Source organism: Apodemus sylvaticus, chromosome 2 (assembly GCF_947179515.1).
Source record: "Apodemus sylvaticus chromosome 2, mApoSyl1.1, whole genome shotgun sequence".
In the NCBI taxonomy this organism is placed as follows: Eukaryota; Metazoa; Chordata; class Mammalia; order Rodentia; family Muridae; genus Apodemus; species Apodemus sylvaticus.
Window position 1 is genome coordinate 36,392,077 of NC_067473.1, and position 12,848 is coordinate 36,404,924.

General features: G+C 39.5%; 1 protein-coding gene across 1 annotated transcript in view; it reads right to left on the reverse strand.

Moving 5' to 3' along the window:
• Thsd7a (thrombospondin type 1 domain containing 7A) overlaps window positions 1-10,053 on the reverse strand; it is a 413,636-nt gene extending 403,583 nt beyond the window's left edge. Inside the window, exon 1 of the mRNA XM_052173249.1 lies at window positions 9,680-10,053. Coding sequence (XP_052029209.1) covers window positions 9,680-9,836 — 157 coding nt within the window. The 5' untranslated portion in view covers window positions 9,837-10,053. The remainder of the gene's footprint in view (window positions 1-9,679) is intronic.
• Between the last annotated feature and the right edge of the window lie 2,795 nt (window positions 10,054-12,848).

The window sequence follows — 12,848 nt, forward strand, 5'->3', positions numbered from 1 at the left end:
ACAGCTTCCTTAGGACAGGACTTGCAGGCAGGCCTGCATCTCCTAGCCTCCCATCCTTTGGTTTTCTCAGTATTCTTTCTAGGCATATAATTCTATGTCTTCTAGCTTATATCTAGTTGTAAAGTATTTATCTTTCAAGCTTGTGTTGTAGGAAAAATATTTCTTGCAAATCTTGTTTTGTAACTCCTACGCAGTGTGCCTCCTTCTGTGCTCTGTATCTCTTCAGACTTAATGGGGAGCTCACGTACTCTTCAAGTTGACTCCACCATGCCTGGTACTGAGTATGCCACAAAGTAGACACTAAACACCTACCAGTTCTACTTAATTGAACATGATCAATACAAACTGAAGAAGGAAATGGCCACCAAGGTCTATGATTGGAGTGTCTGAACCTTAACTATCTCCTCCAGAAAGCAAGACTGTGCAAAGTCTACCTTAGTCCACCTCAGTTTCTTACCAATGTCCTCATAATATTGTAATCAATGTTAACTCTTTGTGACATAAACAAGGTGGAATTTGTTGATATGACTGCAGACAGATAGTACGAAAAGGAAAGCATTTCTTGGAAATATGTGCAGACACTGCAGTTTATAGTCATTGCTCAGACAGTGGGGTGGCAAACACAGGAAGATGGTTAGACATGAGCATCCTAAATTAGAACTCTTATGTTGGTGGGAGGTGGTGTAAGGACTTGTATAGTAAGTGCTTTTATAGAGTTTGTGCTTGAGTAGAAAAACAAGCAGAAAGCACACTAAAATAAAATTGCATATAATTAATATTTTAGCAAAATGTATGAATAATTAAATAACATTTTTAAAGCCAGTGCTATCAATAGCACATATAAAACCACATTTCAGGAGATATAATTTTCTAACAACAGATAAATAATTAATTTCTGTGTGGTGATTTAGCCATAAGTGTTGGCATTTGTGCAGACATGTCTGTATTTATACATGTAGGCTAATATATAAGGGTATGTGTGCACTGATATTCTTGCAATAGTGTATTGGATTATTATTTTAATTCTACCATGAATTTAAAATGCTTTACAGAGTTTGGAAAATGTATAGGTAAATACCTTTAAATGAGCATGAAATAGTTGCATAGCAAGCTCTAGCCCTCTTCCAAGCAGTGATGAAACAGCTTTACTTGGAAGATAACAAACCATCCAAACTGAGGTATATTAGTCTAATTATATATATATGACCTAAATGTATACACACATATACACATCGCACTTTGGGAGATGAAGCCTGCACTTCCTCTTCACACATCACAGAGTTAAAACTTCTTGCCAAGAATATTCTCAGGTGTTTCTACACTAGGTCATTTTGAAACAGCACAGTTCCACTGAAAGAGTCACACCTCCAGCACTTCCCGCGTAGCAGGAATGTGTGCCACCTCAAGGAACCGCATCAAGGCACAATATCTCTATACATTGCATAATCTTGCTCAAAGCTGTTACACTTTTGGCCCAGCAACAGACAGGAAAATCATAATTATCAGATCTACTAAGGCTCAGGAATTACACAGAGATCCACATAGAATGAACCAAAATGAAGAAGGAAAGATGCTGGCTACAGACTCTTTCCCAGCGAGGAGACACTATCAGTTTACACTGGGACTACTGCCAGGCATCAGATGAGTATTTTATGAGGAATTACCAAGCACCGTTTAAGTCCTGTACACAAGTTTATCTCATTACTTTAAAGGGTGTGGAGAGGTAGCTAAAGAACAAGATGCAAAGAGAGATTCGAAGTCATAGCTCTAAAATTTTGAGTCACTCAAATATACCTGGCCTGAAATTCTCTTCTCAAATATCTCCCTTTATTAAATATGGATGGAGGTAAGTGCATAATTACTTGAGTAATCAGTGGTGCCTTCATTCTAGCTGAGGATTCCATTCCTCAGCATTGCTGTCCTTCATTTTCAGGGACAGAATCTGGGACAGGGGGCTGGTGACACTTACTATTACATCCTCAGATCCTGTCAGAGGGAATAAAAATAACCTTTAAATGGCGCAACCCAATCTCCAATCATAACAGGATGACTGTGCCCCATCTCCCACTGATCTCAGAAGCTAAGCCAGGACTACCCTAGTAGTACTTGGATGGGAAATTGCTTGAGAATACTGGGTACAGTAGAGTTGCCAGGCACTGTAGTGGACACCATTAATCCCAGCACTCTGGAGCCAGCAATCGGGAGGCAGAGGCAGGCAGATCACTGTGAGTTCAAGGCCAGCTAAGACTATATTAATCTCAGAAAAAGCAACCTTAATAGTCATTATTATTGTTCTGATGCAACCATATTCATTCACAAGACACAAATATCCTGTTATTGCCCATGATATTATAATCCAAAAAAGAACATGTATAGCATAGGGCCTGCATAAATTAAATTATTATATCTGTATAATCCATGTCTGTCGCTTGTGCTTAAAGTACTTGGTTTTCCATTCAGGTTGTGATAATTTTAAATGTTCTACTTTAATAGTGGGCCTTTTTTCCATTTATGTACATAAAATGTGTACTGAACAGCCATTGTTTAAAGATGCCTTATGGGTACTCACTCCAACATGTCAATGGAGAAATCTCACCATCTCTCTGCTTAAATACTAGGTTTTCTAGTCACCTGACCACAACAGCAACACAATGGGATGCTACTACACCCATGAGTTTATAAAAGGATATTTTACTTTCATATTTTCCTAGATCATGACTTCTGAGAGAGAAGAAGGAAAAGTAGATTTACAATTTTCTTAGAAACAGTTCTACTGATGTGAAAAGACTCCTTTACTAAAGCCCCTCATAAAAGGAAGTAATTCTTTTGGAGAATATGGATCCAGGGGATAGCAACTCTGGAACCATGATGGATAGTCTACTATCATCATCACAGGGATTATGTCAGCAAAGCATGGTAGTAGGGAAAGATGTGAGAGCTTTAAATGTTGATTGGTAAGAAGGGGGAGAGAAGGGGGAGGGAGGGAGGGAGGGAGGGAGAGAGAGAGAGAGAGAGAGAGAAAGAGAGAGAGAGAGAGAGAGGAGAGAGAGAGAAAGGTTCTGTTGAAGGCTATTGAAACTTTAAAACTAACTCTCAGACAAACCTTCCCCAACAAGGCCACACCTCTTAATCTTTCCAAACATCTTTTGATTTGGAGAGAGACTAAATATGCAAATATTATGAGCCCATTCTCTTTCAAACCACCATAATTATATGACTTTTTAACTAGACCACAGCCAGTTAAATACAGAGCTGCATATGGACCTGGAGGTAGAAAAACAAATTGATTGATCCACATATGGAGAAGAGTTTCATAATTTCTTATAGAAATAATTATATTGATACATATAGCTGAACAATATGATCCTTAGTAACGAAATGTGTTGAAACATAGATGCACAGAAACATATTTATAGTCATAATTGACAGCACTTGTGAGCAAACACAGAATTGGTAAATTGTAGCATATATAAACAATACTAAAATGGGCTATGAAGCCATGAAAAATCTTGGGAGAATCATAAATGAATACTGAAAGGAAAAGAAGCCAGTGTACAGAGGCTATACATTGCATGATTTCAGCTATTTGACACTGAAAAGCTTCAAGTATGGAAACAGTGATATCAGTGGTTCCCAGAGATTCGGGGCAGCAAATGAGAAATAGACTTACCATAGAGTAATTCATGTCAGTAAAAATTTCTTATAAAAGACCACAGTAGTATATGATAAATCTTTACGCATATGTCTAAATCCATAGACTGTACAACACAGAGTGAGTGTTCATTGAAACCATGGACATTACTTAAGAATGATGTATCAGTAATATATTGTAACAAATATAGAACACTCATACAGGGTTTTAATAATAGGGGGAGATACAGAGAGATGGTGAGTTAATGGAAATAATAAATTCAACATAATTTTCCATATACCTAAAGGAGGACATGGTACACTGGAAACTGCAGGGATTTGGAATGTTTATTCAAATGATTGCCTACAAAGTGATATAAGGGAGCGTATAAAGCTGGAGCAATATTACCCAGAAAGCATTTCAACAACGTGGATCTGACACTCCTTGGTGAGGACAGACTGGCATTGATAGCTGATGGGAGAGGGAGAATCATTCTTTCAGAGGGTCGCCATTTGGTTGTCCACGCTCCAGTGGATGACCTTACAGCCATGCACTTATGAGCAGCACAGGTTGAACTTATTGGGTAACAATGAGAATAAATAAAAATAAGAGAATGGGAAGAAGAGAAGGAGGGGAAGAGGGGAGAGAGGAAATCAGTAGAGGATGTGTTTGGGAATCAGAAGAGAGTTGGAAAGGGGGAAATATAGATAAGACAGTATCATTTTTGATGTAGACATACATGAAACTCTGAAAGAACACCCTTTTAAGTACATCGAATTTCAGTCTTTTGGTCAGGAATCATTATGAAATGAAGTACAATTAACTTCAGGCTTATTGTTGAGAATATTCTTGTGATCTCCAATAAGTGTCAATTTAATAAACTAGTTAGACCTGTATCCAAGTAGCTTCATTTTCTAGATTTATTTTTGTTTGTCCTTTCATTGATCTTAGCAGATAAATGCATGAGGCCAGTAGAATACTTGCGTGTTACATCTTCCATTTAGGTGAACTAAGGATAAAGGATAAGGAGCACCTTCATTAGTGGATCCAGTTGGACACTTTCTGTTTAGTATCTATTAAAACTTCCCAGGGTCCTTCCTGCTTCAGAACTTCCATTACCATTCTAATATAAAAGGCCATAGCATTAAAATAGCCAGAATAATCAGGTAGAGTCTCAGTTAAAACACTTCTGTATGACCTCGGTCCATGGTGCATGTCATTTTACAATGTTACATTCCTTATAACTTGTATTTTAATTTTATCAGTATAAGCTAAATAGTGCACTTACAGAAAAAGTAGGTGCTTTAGAGAGAGCTCATATACATTACCAGACTTGATTGGGGATATAAAATTGTGTTGTTTATTATGAAGAATAGCAGCAATAGAAACTATCACTACTGAACTTCTGAAAGTTCTCAAGTTCTTTCCTAGTACTTTATAAATGCTACTATATTTAATCTTAGAAAACACATGCTATTAAACCATAGTGGAGATAAAAATAAAAATAGGGAACATGAAATTAATTTTGTAAGTAACAGAGAATATTTTCAAATTGCTCTGACCAGGACTGAGTATCACTGGTACTTCTGGTTTATGAGTAAACTAAACCATGGTCCAAAAGCAACTTTCCAGCAAAACTGAAGTCAGACTGATGTCAAGAAAAGATAATTTTCTATAGAGATTGCAAGCGATTTTATTTGCAATCATGTGGTAACTATCAGTAAAAGGAAAATAATTATTTTTAATTGAATAATAAAGATACTATTTTCATGCAATTAATTTTGTAACGATGCATAATTATTAGTAAAAACATAGTAACAATATAGTTATGTAGCCTGGATCTAATTATTGTGAGAAACATTCTTCTCGAGAGACAATCATACTTGCAAATAATAAGTCAATTCCAAATAATGAATATTATTTTTCATGTTTGTCATATTCCAAAATGATCCTATCATTTATATATTTAATACGTTTATTTATATTTAATAAGTTTATTATTACTTTATTGAGAGTAAATCTCCATGTCTTAATTTGGTGATAGCCTGATAATCTTATACAGTCAACACATTTTTGTTTTGGTCAGCTTGTTAGTTCTCCTGTTTTGGAATTGCCAAATAATTTTGATTAATCAAAATTATTATGAGAACAGTTTTACAAGTGAAAAGAATATAAATAACTAACAGCCATTAAATAATTCTTCATCTAGCTTGATATTATCTATAATAGTTAAAATCACATATCCCAAAATTTTTGAACCTTTTTCACACACATCTACCAAATGAATGCCTATAGATATTTTCTATATGGCTTTTCTGACAATACTTTCTCAGCTCTCTCTCTCTCTCTCTCTCTTTTTAATACTTTCTGACATGCCCCTTAAAACGTAATATTCTTTGTGGCATATCTCTTTTTTTAACCTTTCAATATTGGTTTTGATCAAGAAACTTACAAAAAGGATATTGTAACTGAGTTCTGAGTTTTCCAATTCAGCCTAGCTCTCCCTTCTGATAACTAGATTTTTTTTATTATTTTTTATTTATTTATTTTTTGCATTAGGTCTATTCATTGGATCATTGTACCTCAAATTCAACGTGTCTGAATTAAACTGATGTTCTTGCCAGCCCTACGAAATCTGGTGTTTCTTCCTTGTCTCCTATCAGAGTTCTTGAGTGCTGAAACGAGGGGTACCTTGATATCTCCTTCACGGATGATGTTAATCTGCGCTGACACTTGTGTCATGCAAAGGAAAGCATTCCCCCATGGTCTCCTACAACTTCTATGACTGGTCCTGTTCTCCTTTTCTTAATGGCCTGACAGCCTTGAGATTCTCCTCTCTCGTTTCTCAACAAAAAAAGCACATCATCTTCTCAGAGATTCCAGTGGCTCCTATGTGCTTGTAGGTTAAATTCTAAATGATTTCTCAGACACCTAGAATTTTCTCAAAATCCCAGTTGACTTCACTGATATTAAATATTTTTCTACTGAGTATTTGGGCTTGAGCTTTGCCATCACCGATTCTTTCAAGATTTAGGAATATTATTGTATGTCTTCATATTTTATATTCTTTCTTCTGTGTTTCACTATCCTCTCGGCAAAAGCCAAGATCAAAAGCAAATAGCAATTCTTTATTGAGCATATCCTCAACTGTTTATCAATTATGCAGTCTCTGTTATTGTTGCATTATGTTCATGAGTATGGTATGCCATGTATCAATTGTTGTGTAATTAAAGTATTGTCTATTTTTGAGTTGGTCAAGGGCAGAGATGGAACCTCATATTTAGCCTCTACTAAAGTAAGAACTGACTGTAAAACAGCACTTTGTCATGACATGGTCTAAAACTAATAGCATATCCCATCATATACCATCCATTACATGTCATAAATCTGATAGTCTATATAAAAAAATCACAAGTGTTTGAGTATGTAAATGCATGGTATTTAATTATGTGTGTATTTGCATATGTATGGATGTAAATGAAATACTTAGTGGCTGAGTAGAACTTTAGATACTATCTTCTCTAATTGTTGAGCCAGGTTCTATGTGACTTCATCACAGTGGAGAGCATGTTATTGACAGTAACGTTCCTGTCCCGATCTTCATCCTGTGAAACTTCCACTTCAGTGATGTCATCTTTCATGATATTTCCTGTAAACAGCAGAGAGAGCAAGAACTCCCTCACAGGAGCAGATGTCCTCAGCTTCTCTGTTCTCTTCTTCCCATTCCCTTTCTGTCCCTCCTCTCTCTCTCTCTCTCTCTCTCTCTCTCTCTCTCTCTCTCTCTCTCTCTCTCTCTCTCTCTCTCTCTCTTCTTCCCATTCCCTTTCTGTCCCTCCTCTCTCTCTCTCTCTCTCTCTCTCTCTCTCTCTGTCTCTCTCTCTCTCTCCTCTCTCTCTTTCTCCCCTCACCTAAATCAGATTTGCTTCCTATCAAATGATAGACACAATTCGATGATTCTATCACCTTTGCATTTTTTTTAGTTAAAATGTATTCTGTCCCATATATGTGACATGTCCCATATATGTAAAATGTCCCATACATTTTAAAAATGGGACGTTATTCTGTCCCATATATATATATATATAGATAGATAGATAGATAGATAGATAGATAGATATAGATGTAGATATAGATATAGATATGGATATGGATATGGATATGGATATAGATATATAGATATATATATTAGCTCCTTTGAGAACTGTTGTCAACTCATTTTAGATTTAGTAGCATCTCCTTTCCTTTCAGTGGATAAACACATGAAGAAATTATTATTTTGCTCAGCAGGTTAAATGTTCTACTCTTTCCCATCTAGCTAGAACCATTCTAAAATACCTAGTACTACCATCCTCCTTCACACTAGCTTCTATTCACACAACACTTGACAATGTCTAGTTAGTCTCTCATAACCCACTTGACTTCAGCATACTTGTGTGGGTAGGCGATAGCAAGTACAATCACACTGTAGACAGCTAAGAATGGAGGGGCCAGGACACTGGTGAACTGTTCTTAGAGCAGGCTAAAGGTGAACCTGGTGCTGGAATCAAGGTCTACTTGGGCTTGTGTTCCCACTATGACATTCATATTGACATGTATTGGCACCTGAGAGGCAGCACAGTGAGTGCTCTCTCTGGTCCTTTTCCCTCTGAATTACTACTTAGCTGGTGTTCCTTTGTATATAGTACAGATTTCAACTAGCCCAGCTCTGCTTTGCCCAGGACTTATCTGACAAGCTCTCGCTACACTTCCAAGTACTACCGATTACTATATACTTAAAAGAGAAAAACAACAAAAAAACCCACTTCAATTCTTTCTTTAAAATCAAACGAATTAATTTCATTTTGTCTACAGTCCCCCAAAGAGCTGATCTTTAAAGTCTTACCAAGTTAACAGGAAAGGCTTTGCTTTGACTACTCTGTGCCTGTATTTGTGCATGGGAATGAGTGCACATGTATATCCTGCGATTTTCCAAGGTAAAGTGTGTTTTGTCTTTAAACCTTCAGTCATGGGCTCTGCCTCCTCAGCAGGGAAGTGGGAGGACTGAAGCCAAGAGACCCCCTCTGCTAGGACTGTCATCTGGACACTTTTCTTTCTACCTCGTTCCTATCTTAATATTTCAGCATCGCCCAGGAACTCTCAAGTCATCCTCAGCTATAAGCAACGAGAATACCGTCTCCACTTTTCTCCTGCAAGTGTATGAAGTTTCCAATAGGCTCAGGAATTCCATCTCCCATAGCGGTCAGAGAGCATCTGCCCACCCTCTCTGCAGAGAGGGGAGCCTGGAGCCTTAGGCTTTGGTTGTTTTCCTGCCTGTTCTGCCTCCAAGGCAGAGCTTTGCAGAGAGAGTCTGAGGAGCAGTGAGTTGCTACTTTTCTTGTTTGGTCGAAAAACAAAGCGAAAAGACTTCTTCCCCGGAAGGAAAAGTTTCTAAACCCCATTTTAACCACTCCACAGCATAAAAGATCACTCTGAGTCACTCGGGGTACAAATCGCGCTGTCCAGTTTTCCCTAAGGGTTCCTGAGAGCAGGATTTGTCCCCAGCGTCCCGCCACAAAGCTATGCTTTAATACATTTAAATCTGTTCCAGTGGTGTGTGTGTGTGTGTGTGTGTGTGTGTGTGTGTGTGTGTGTGTGTGTGTGTGTGTGTGTAAAGCAGTGAGCTTACTGTTTGCCAAAACACCGCATAAAAAGGCAAACTGTTAACCTGTCCTTTGCTAGAATGTCATTTTAGAAAGTCTAAGACTGGAAATCCAGGTATTAAAAGCACTTCACTTTGTAATGAAAGTACAGAGCTGCCCTCATTCACTGCTGAGCAGGGAGAGAAACAATCGCCCGAGTGACTCACTGTTGCCTCTTAGTTATGTTGTTCTTTTCTAATGGCATAGGACATGACCTAATTCGCTTGCAGCGATCATACTTTTAACCTGAGGATCCCGGCATAATCAGGACCAGCTGGAAACACAGAGGATCCTTCAGGAACCCCTAGCTCGCTCCAGATCATAGTCCCAGAATTGGAGATAGAGGAAAAGACAACTCTGTCCCACTTACCGGTCTTCCACAGATAGAGGGTGGGCACATCGGTGTCTCCCTGCGCTGCAGCCTCGCGGGCGCTGGAGCTCAGCAGGAGTAGCAAGAGCAGTGGCAGCCGCTGCAGCTGCAGGACGCCCCGGCTCCCGGACGCCAGGCGCCCGGCTAGCAACTCCATGCTGTCCGCAGCCGCTCTAGCCTACGGAACCACAGCACTCTTGTGGGGAACGGTCCTTCCTTCTCCACCAGCAGAGAAAGCAAAGCTCTCTCGCTGCTCCTATTGTTTGCTCCAGATGAAAAGCAGCCAAAGAGCAACTAACACTAGGGAACAATAGCATCAGCGGCGGCCGTGGACGCCACCGCCGCCGCCGCTGGCTGGCGGGGATGCTGGCGGGGATGCTGCCGCCGCGGCCATGGCGCGCAGACTGGCAGGTCCTAGCGGCGAGGGACACGGCCGGCCGCAGGGGGCCCCAGCTGACAGAGCCGGCCCAGAGCTCAAAGAGGAGCAGCCCCCGCCGCCAGCTGTAGGAAGGGGAGGGGAGAGCGAGCTGAGAGGAGCCAAGGGGACCCGAGGGGACCACCGGCTGGGGACAGTGAGGGTACAGGGCCAGCACCCAGACCCCACGCACCCGCCCCAAGAACTCCCCGGCACATGGTGCGCTGAAATATGTTCGCAAGGGTACACCAATAAAAGGCATCATCACGGGGCAGGCTTTAGGATGACGAATAACTGACATTGAAATTCATCGTCACCCGAGGAGTCAAATGCTGATCTAGTGGTGTGTTATTCTCCCTGCATATTTACACAAAGCATCAGCGTTGGTCATTTATTCTGAAGCTGTGCCTTCTGAATTACTTTATGAGAGGAGCGATATTTATGAAGCTGTAAGGGCTCACTGTCAAAGGCACTTGAGCACTTTCGTGTGTGTGTGTGTGTGTGTGTGTGTGTGTGTGTGTGTGTGTGTGTTTAACTTCAGCCCATCCTCAAAAACAATGTGACCATGGTTAATATGTGTCAAAGTCAACACATTGTCTTGTAACTGTCTTTGAAAGAGATCTGGAACTTTAAAACTGTGAGCATGAGTAATTGCATGAGTAAGAATGTACAAACACTGCCAGTAGGATTCTGTTTCAAAGGTGAAGTACATAAAAGTTCCATTCCTTTCTCTTCCCATCTATATTAAAAACACACTTAATAGATATCAGAGGTGGGGATAAAAATTAAAGCTCAAATGAGTCAGTTACAGCAGTTGGCTATCACCCAGTTAATAACTATTTTTACTTAAATTTCATTCCTGAGACCAATATCTTCTAATTCTTTTGTTTAAGTTATTTTTTTCACAACCAAAACAAGGAACCACATGGCTTGTACCTTTTGTTCTCTGTTTTATCGGATCAGTAGTAACAGAAGAATGTGTGCAGTCAGATAAAGCTTTGTCCCTCCCCCCCACTCACAATAACATCTTTTATTATTAATTCATTTCCTTGTAATGCTTAAATAGTATCAAGGCAGTTAGCCAATTAAACCAAAGCAAAACAACAACACAAAAATCCCCCAGCAACCAAAAGCTAAGGATAACTATAGTCGTTTGGTTGCCTGTCTTACACCAAATACAATCCGATTTAAAAAATGGAAAAACTTCTCTTGGTGACTTCACCCCCAAGGAACCAGTAACCCTGCTCTGAAATGAGAAAGCTACAGTTTCCTAGGGAGGAAACCTTCCATAAGGCTCCCTGGGGATGCTTGTCATTTTGCTGAGATTTCCAGACACAGTCCTTCTGCATGCATTAGATTAAAAGCAGGTTTGATCAAATAATTCCCAGGTCCTGCCTGTTTAAGTATTCTGACATCAGAGGAAATTAGCTGCATTCATGGGTGCAAATTTGGTCTTTGTTTACTTTTCACTGTTAGGCCTCTAAGAGGGAATTAAAAGCTCAGTGAGCCCTGGCCCTGTGCTTGTGATTAGAGGCGATAAGCCAGTGTGGCTTACTGTTCCTACGCTGGTGAAAAATAGGCAATGATCAAAAGATTATAGGTTGATGGGGATACAAAGGAAGGCTGATCCTAACTAATGTGTACCCCCCTGAAGGAGCAAGTCCTTCAGTATTCACACTGTCAAAGAAGAAAAAGACCCGGCCACTGCCTCCTGGGTTCTGTCCTTTCAGAAATGGCTCCTTGGTGCAAGGACACTCTGGCTTCCCCTCCTGTTTGTATTTCTCAGTTGCTGTGACTGCTCATTCCTGAGGATCTTTAACCTCCAATTGTAGATTCTGTGCTATTCATGCCCGTTCATAGTGTTCTTCATATGCTCCAAGTCTGTTCACCAGGTGGAGGCTGATGGTACAACAGAACACAGAGGGTGGGCGAAGGCGAATCAGAGCCAGTTGTTAGTGTGCGTGTTGACCGCCTACCTCCCCAAAGCCATCAGACGTCACACGCCATAACTTAATGCCAAAAAAAAAGAAAGAAAGAAAAGATTTGATTTTATTATTCATCCACCCAGGACTGTATAATAATTAATTATCTATCCATTCCAGAGATTAAACATGGCAGCTCTAATATGGCAGGCTAACTTCTAAATCTGCATCTGTTGTCCTTTAAAACAAACAAGAAGGATGACATGTTGAGCAAAAGTGTTGGAAATTTGTCCTCAGTTTACTCTTATCTTTTAATGGAACCTTAAGCCAAGCTTAGGGGACTCTCCCCATACACAACCTTCACAGACACATAAAAAATGTTCCCAAGTAGTGGCAACATCTCTTAACAGTGTCATAGGAACCCAGTCATAGGCACATTTGTCTCCACCAATGCCACATTTCTGTTCATAACAGTGTCATTACTGCACTTGAGGTTAAAATTGTTTTGGTCTCTGAAAAGACAAAGTAATATATACATTCAGATACACATCCTGGTGAGAAAAAAATGCTACTCACTTGAATAAACTCTATCAATAAACCTGATGAATGGCAAGAGATAGTAAGAAACATCAACTATTGTTTTCTAGAATGATATGAATAATACACAAATGTTTAATGATACGATGTCAAAATACGATATAGCCTCAAGGATGCAAATTAAATTGACCATCTGTATAGCCTGTCATGAAGTAAGTCGTTCATCATTTTTCATGAACTGTTCAAGTATTAATGACCCAGGACTGTAAAAGTCTTCCAAAACAACAGAGGATAA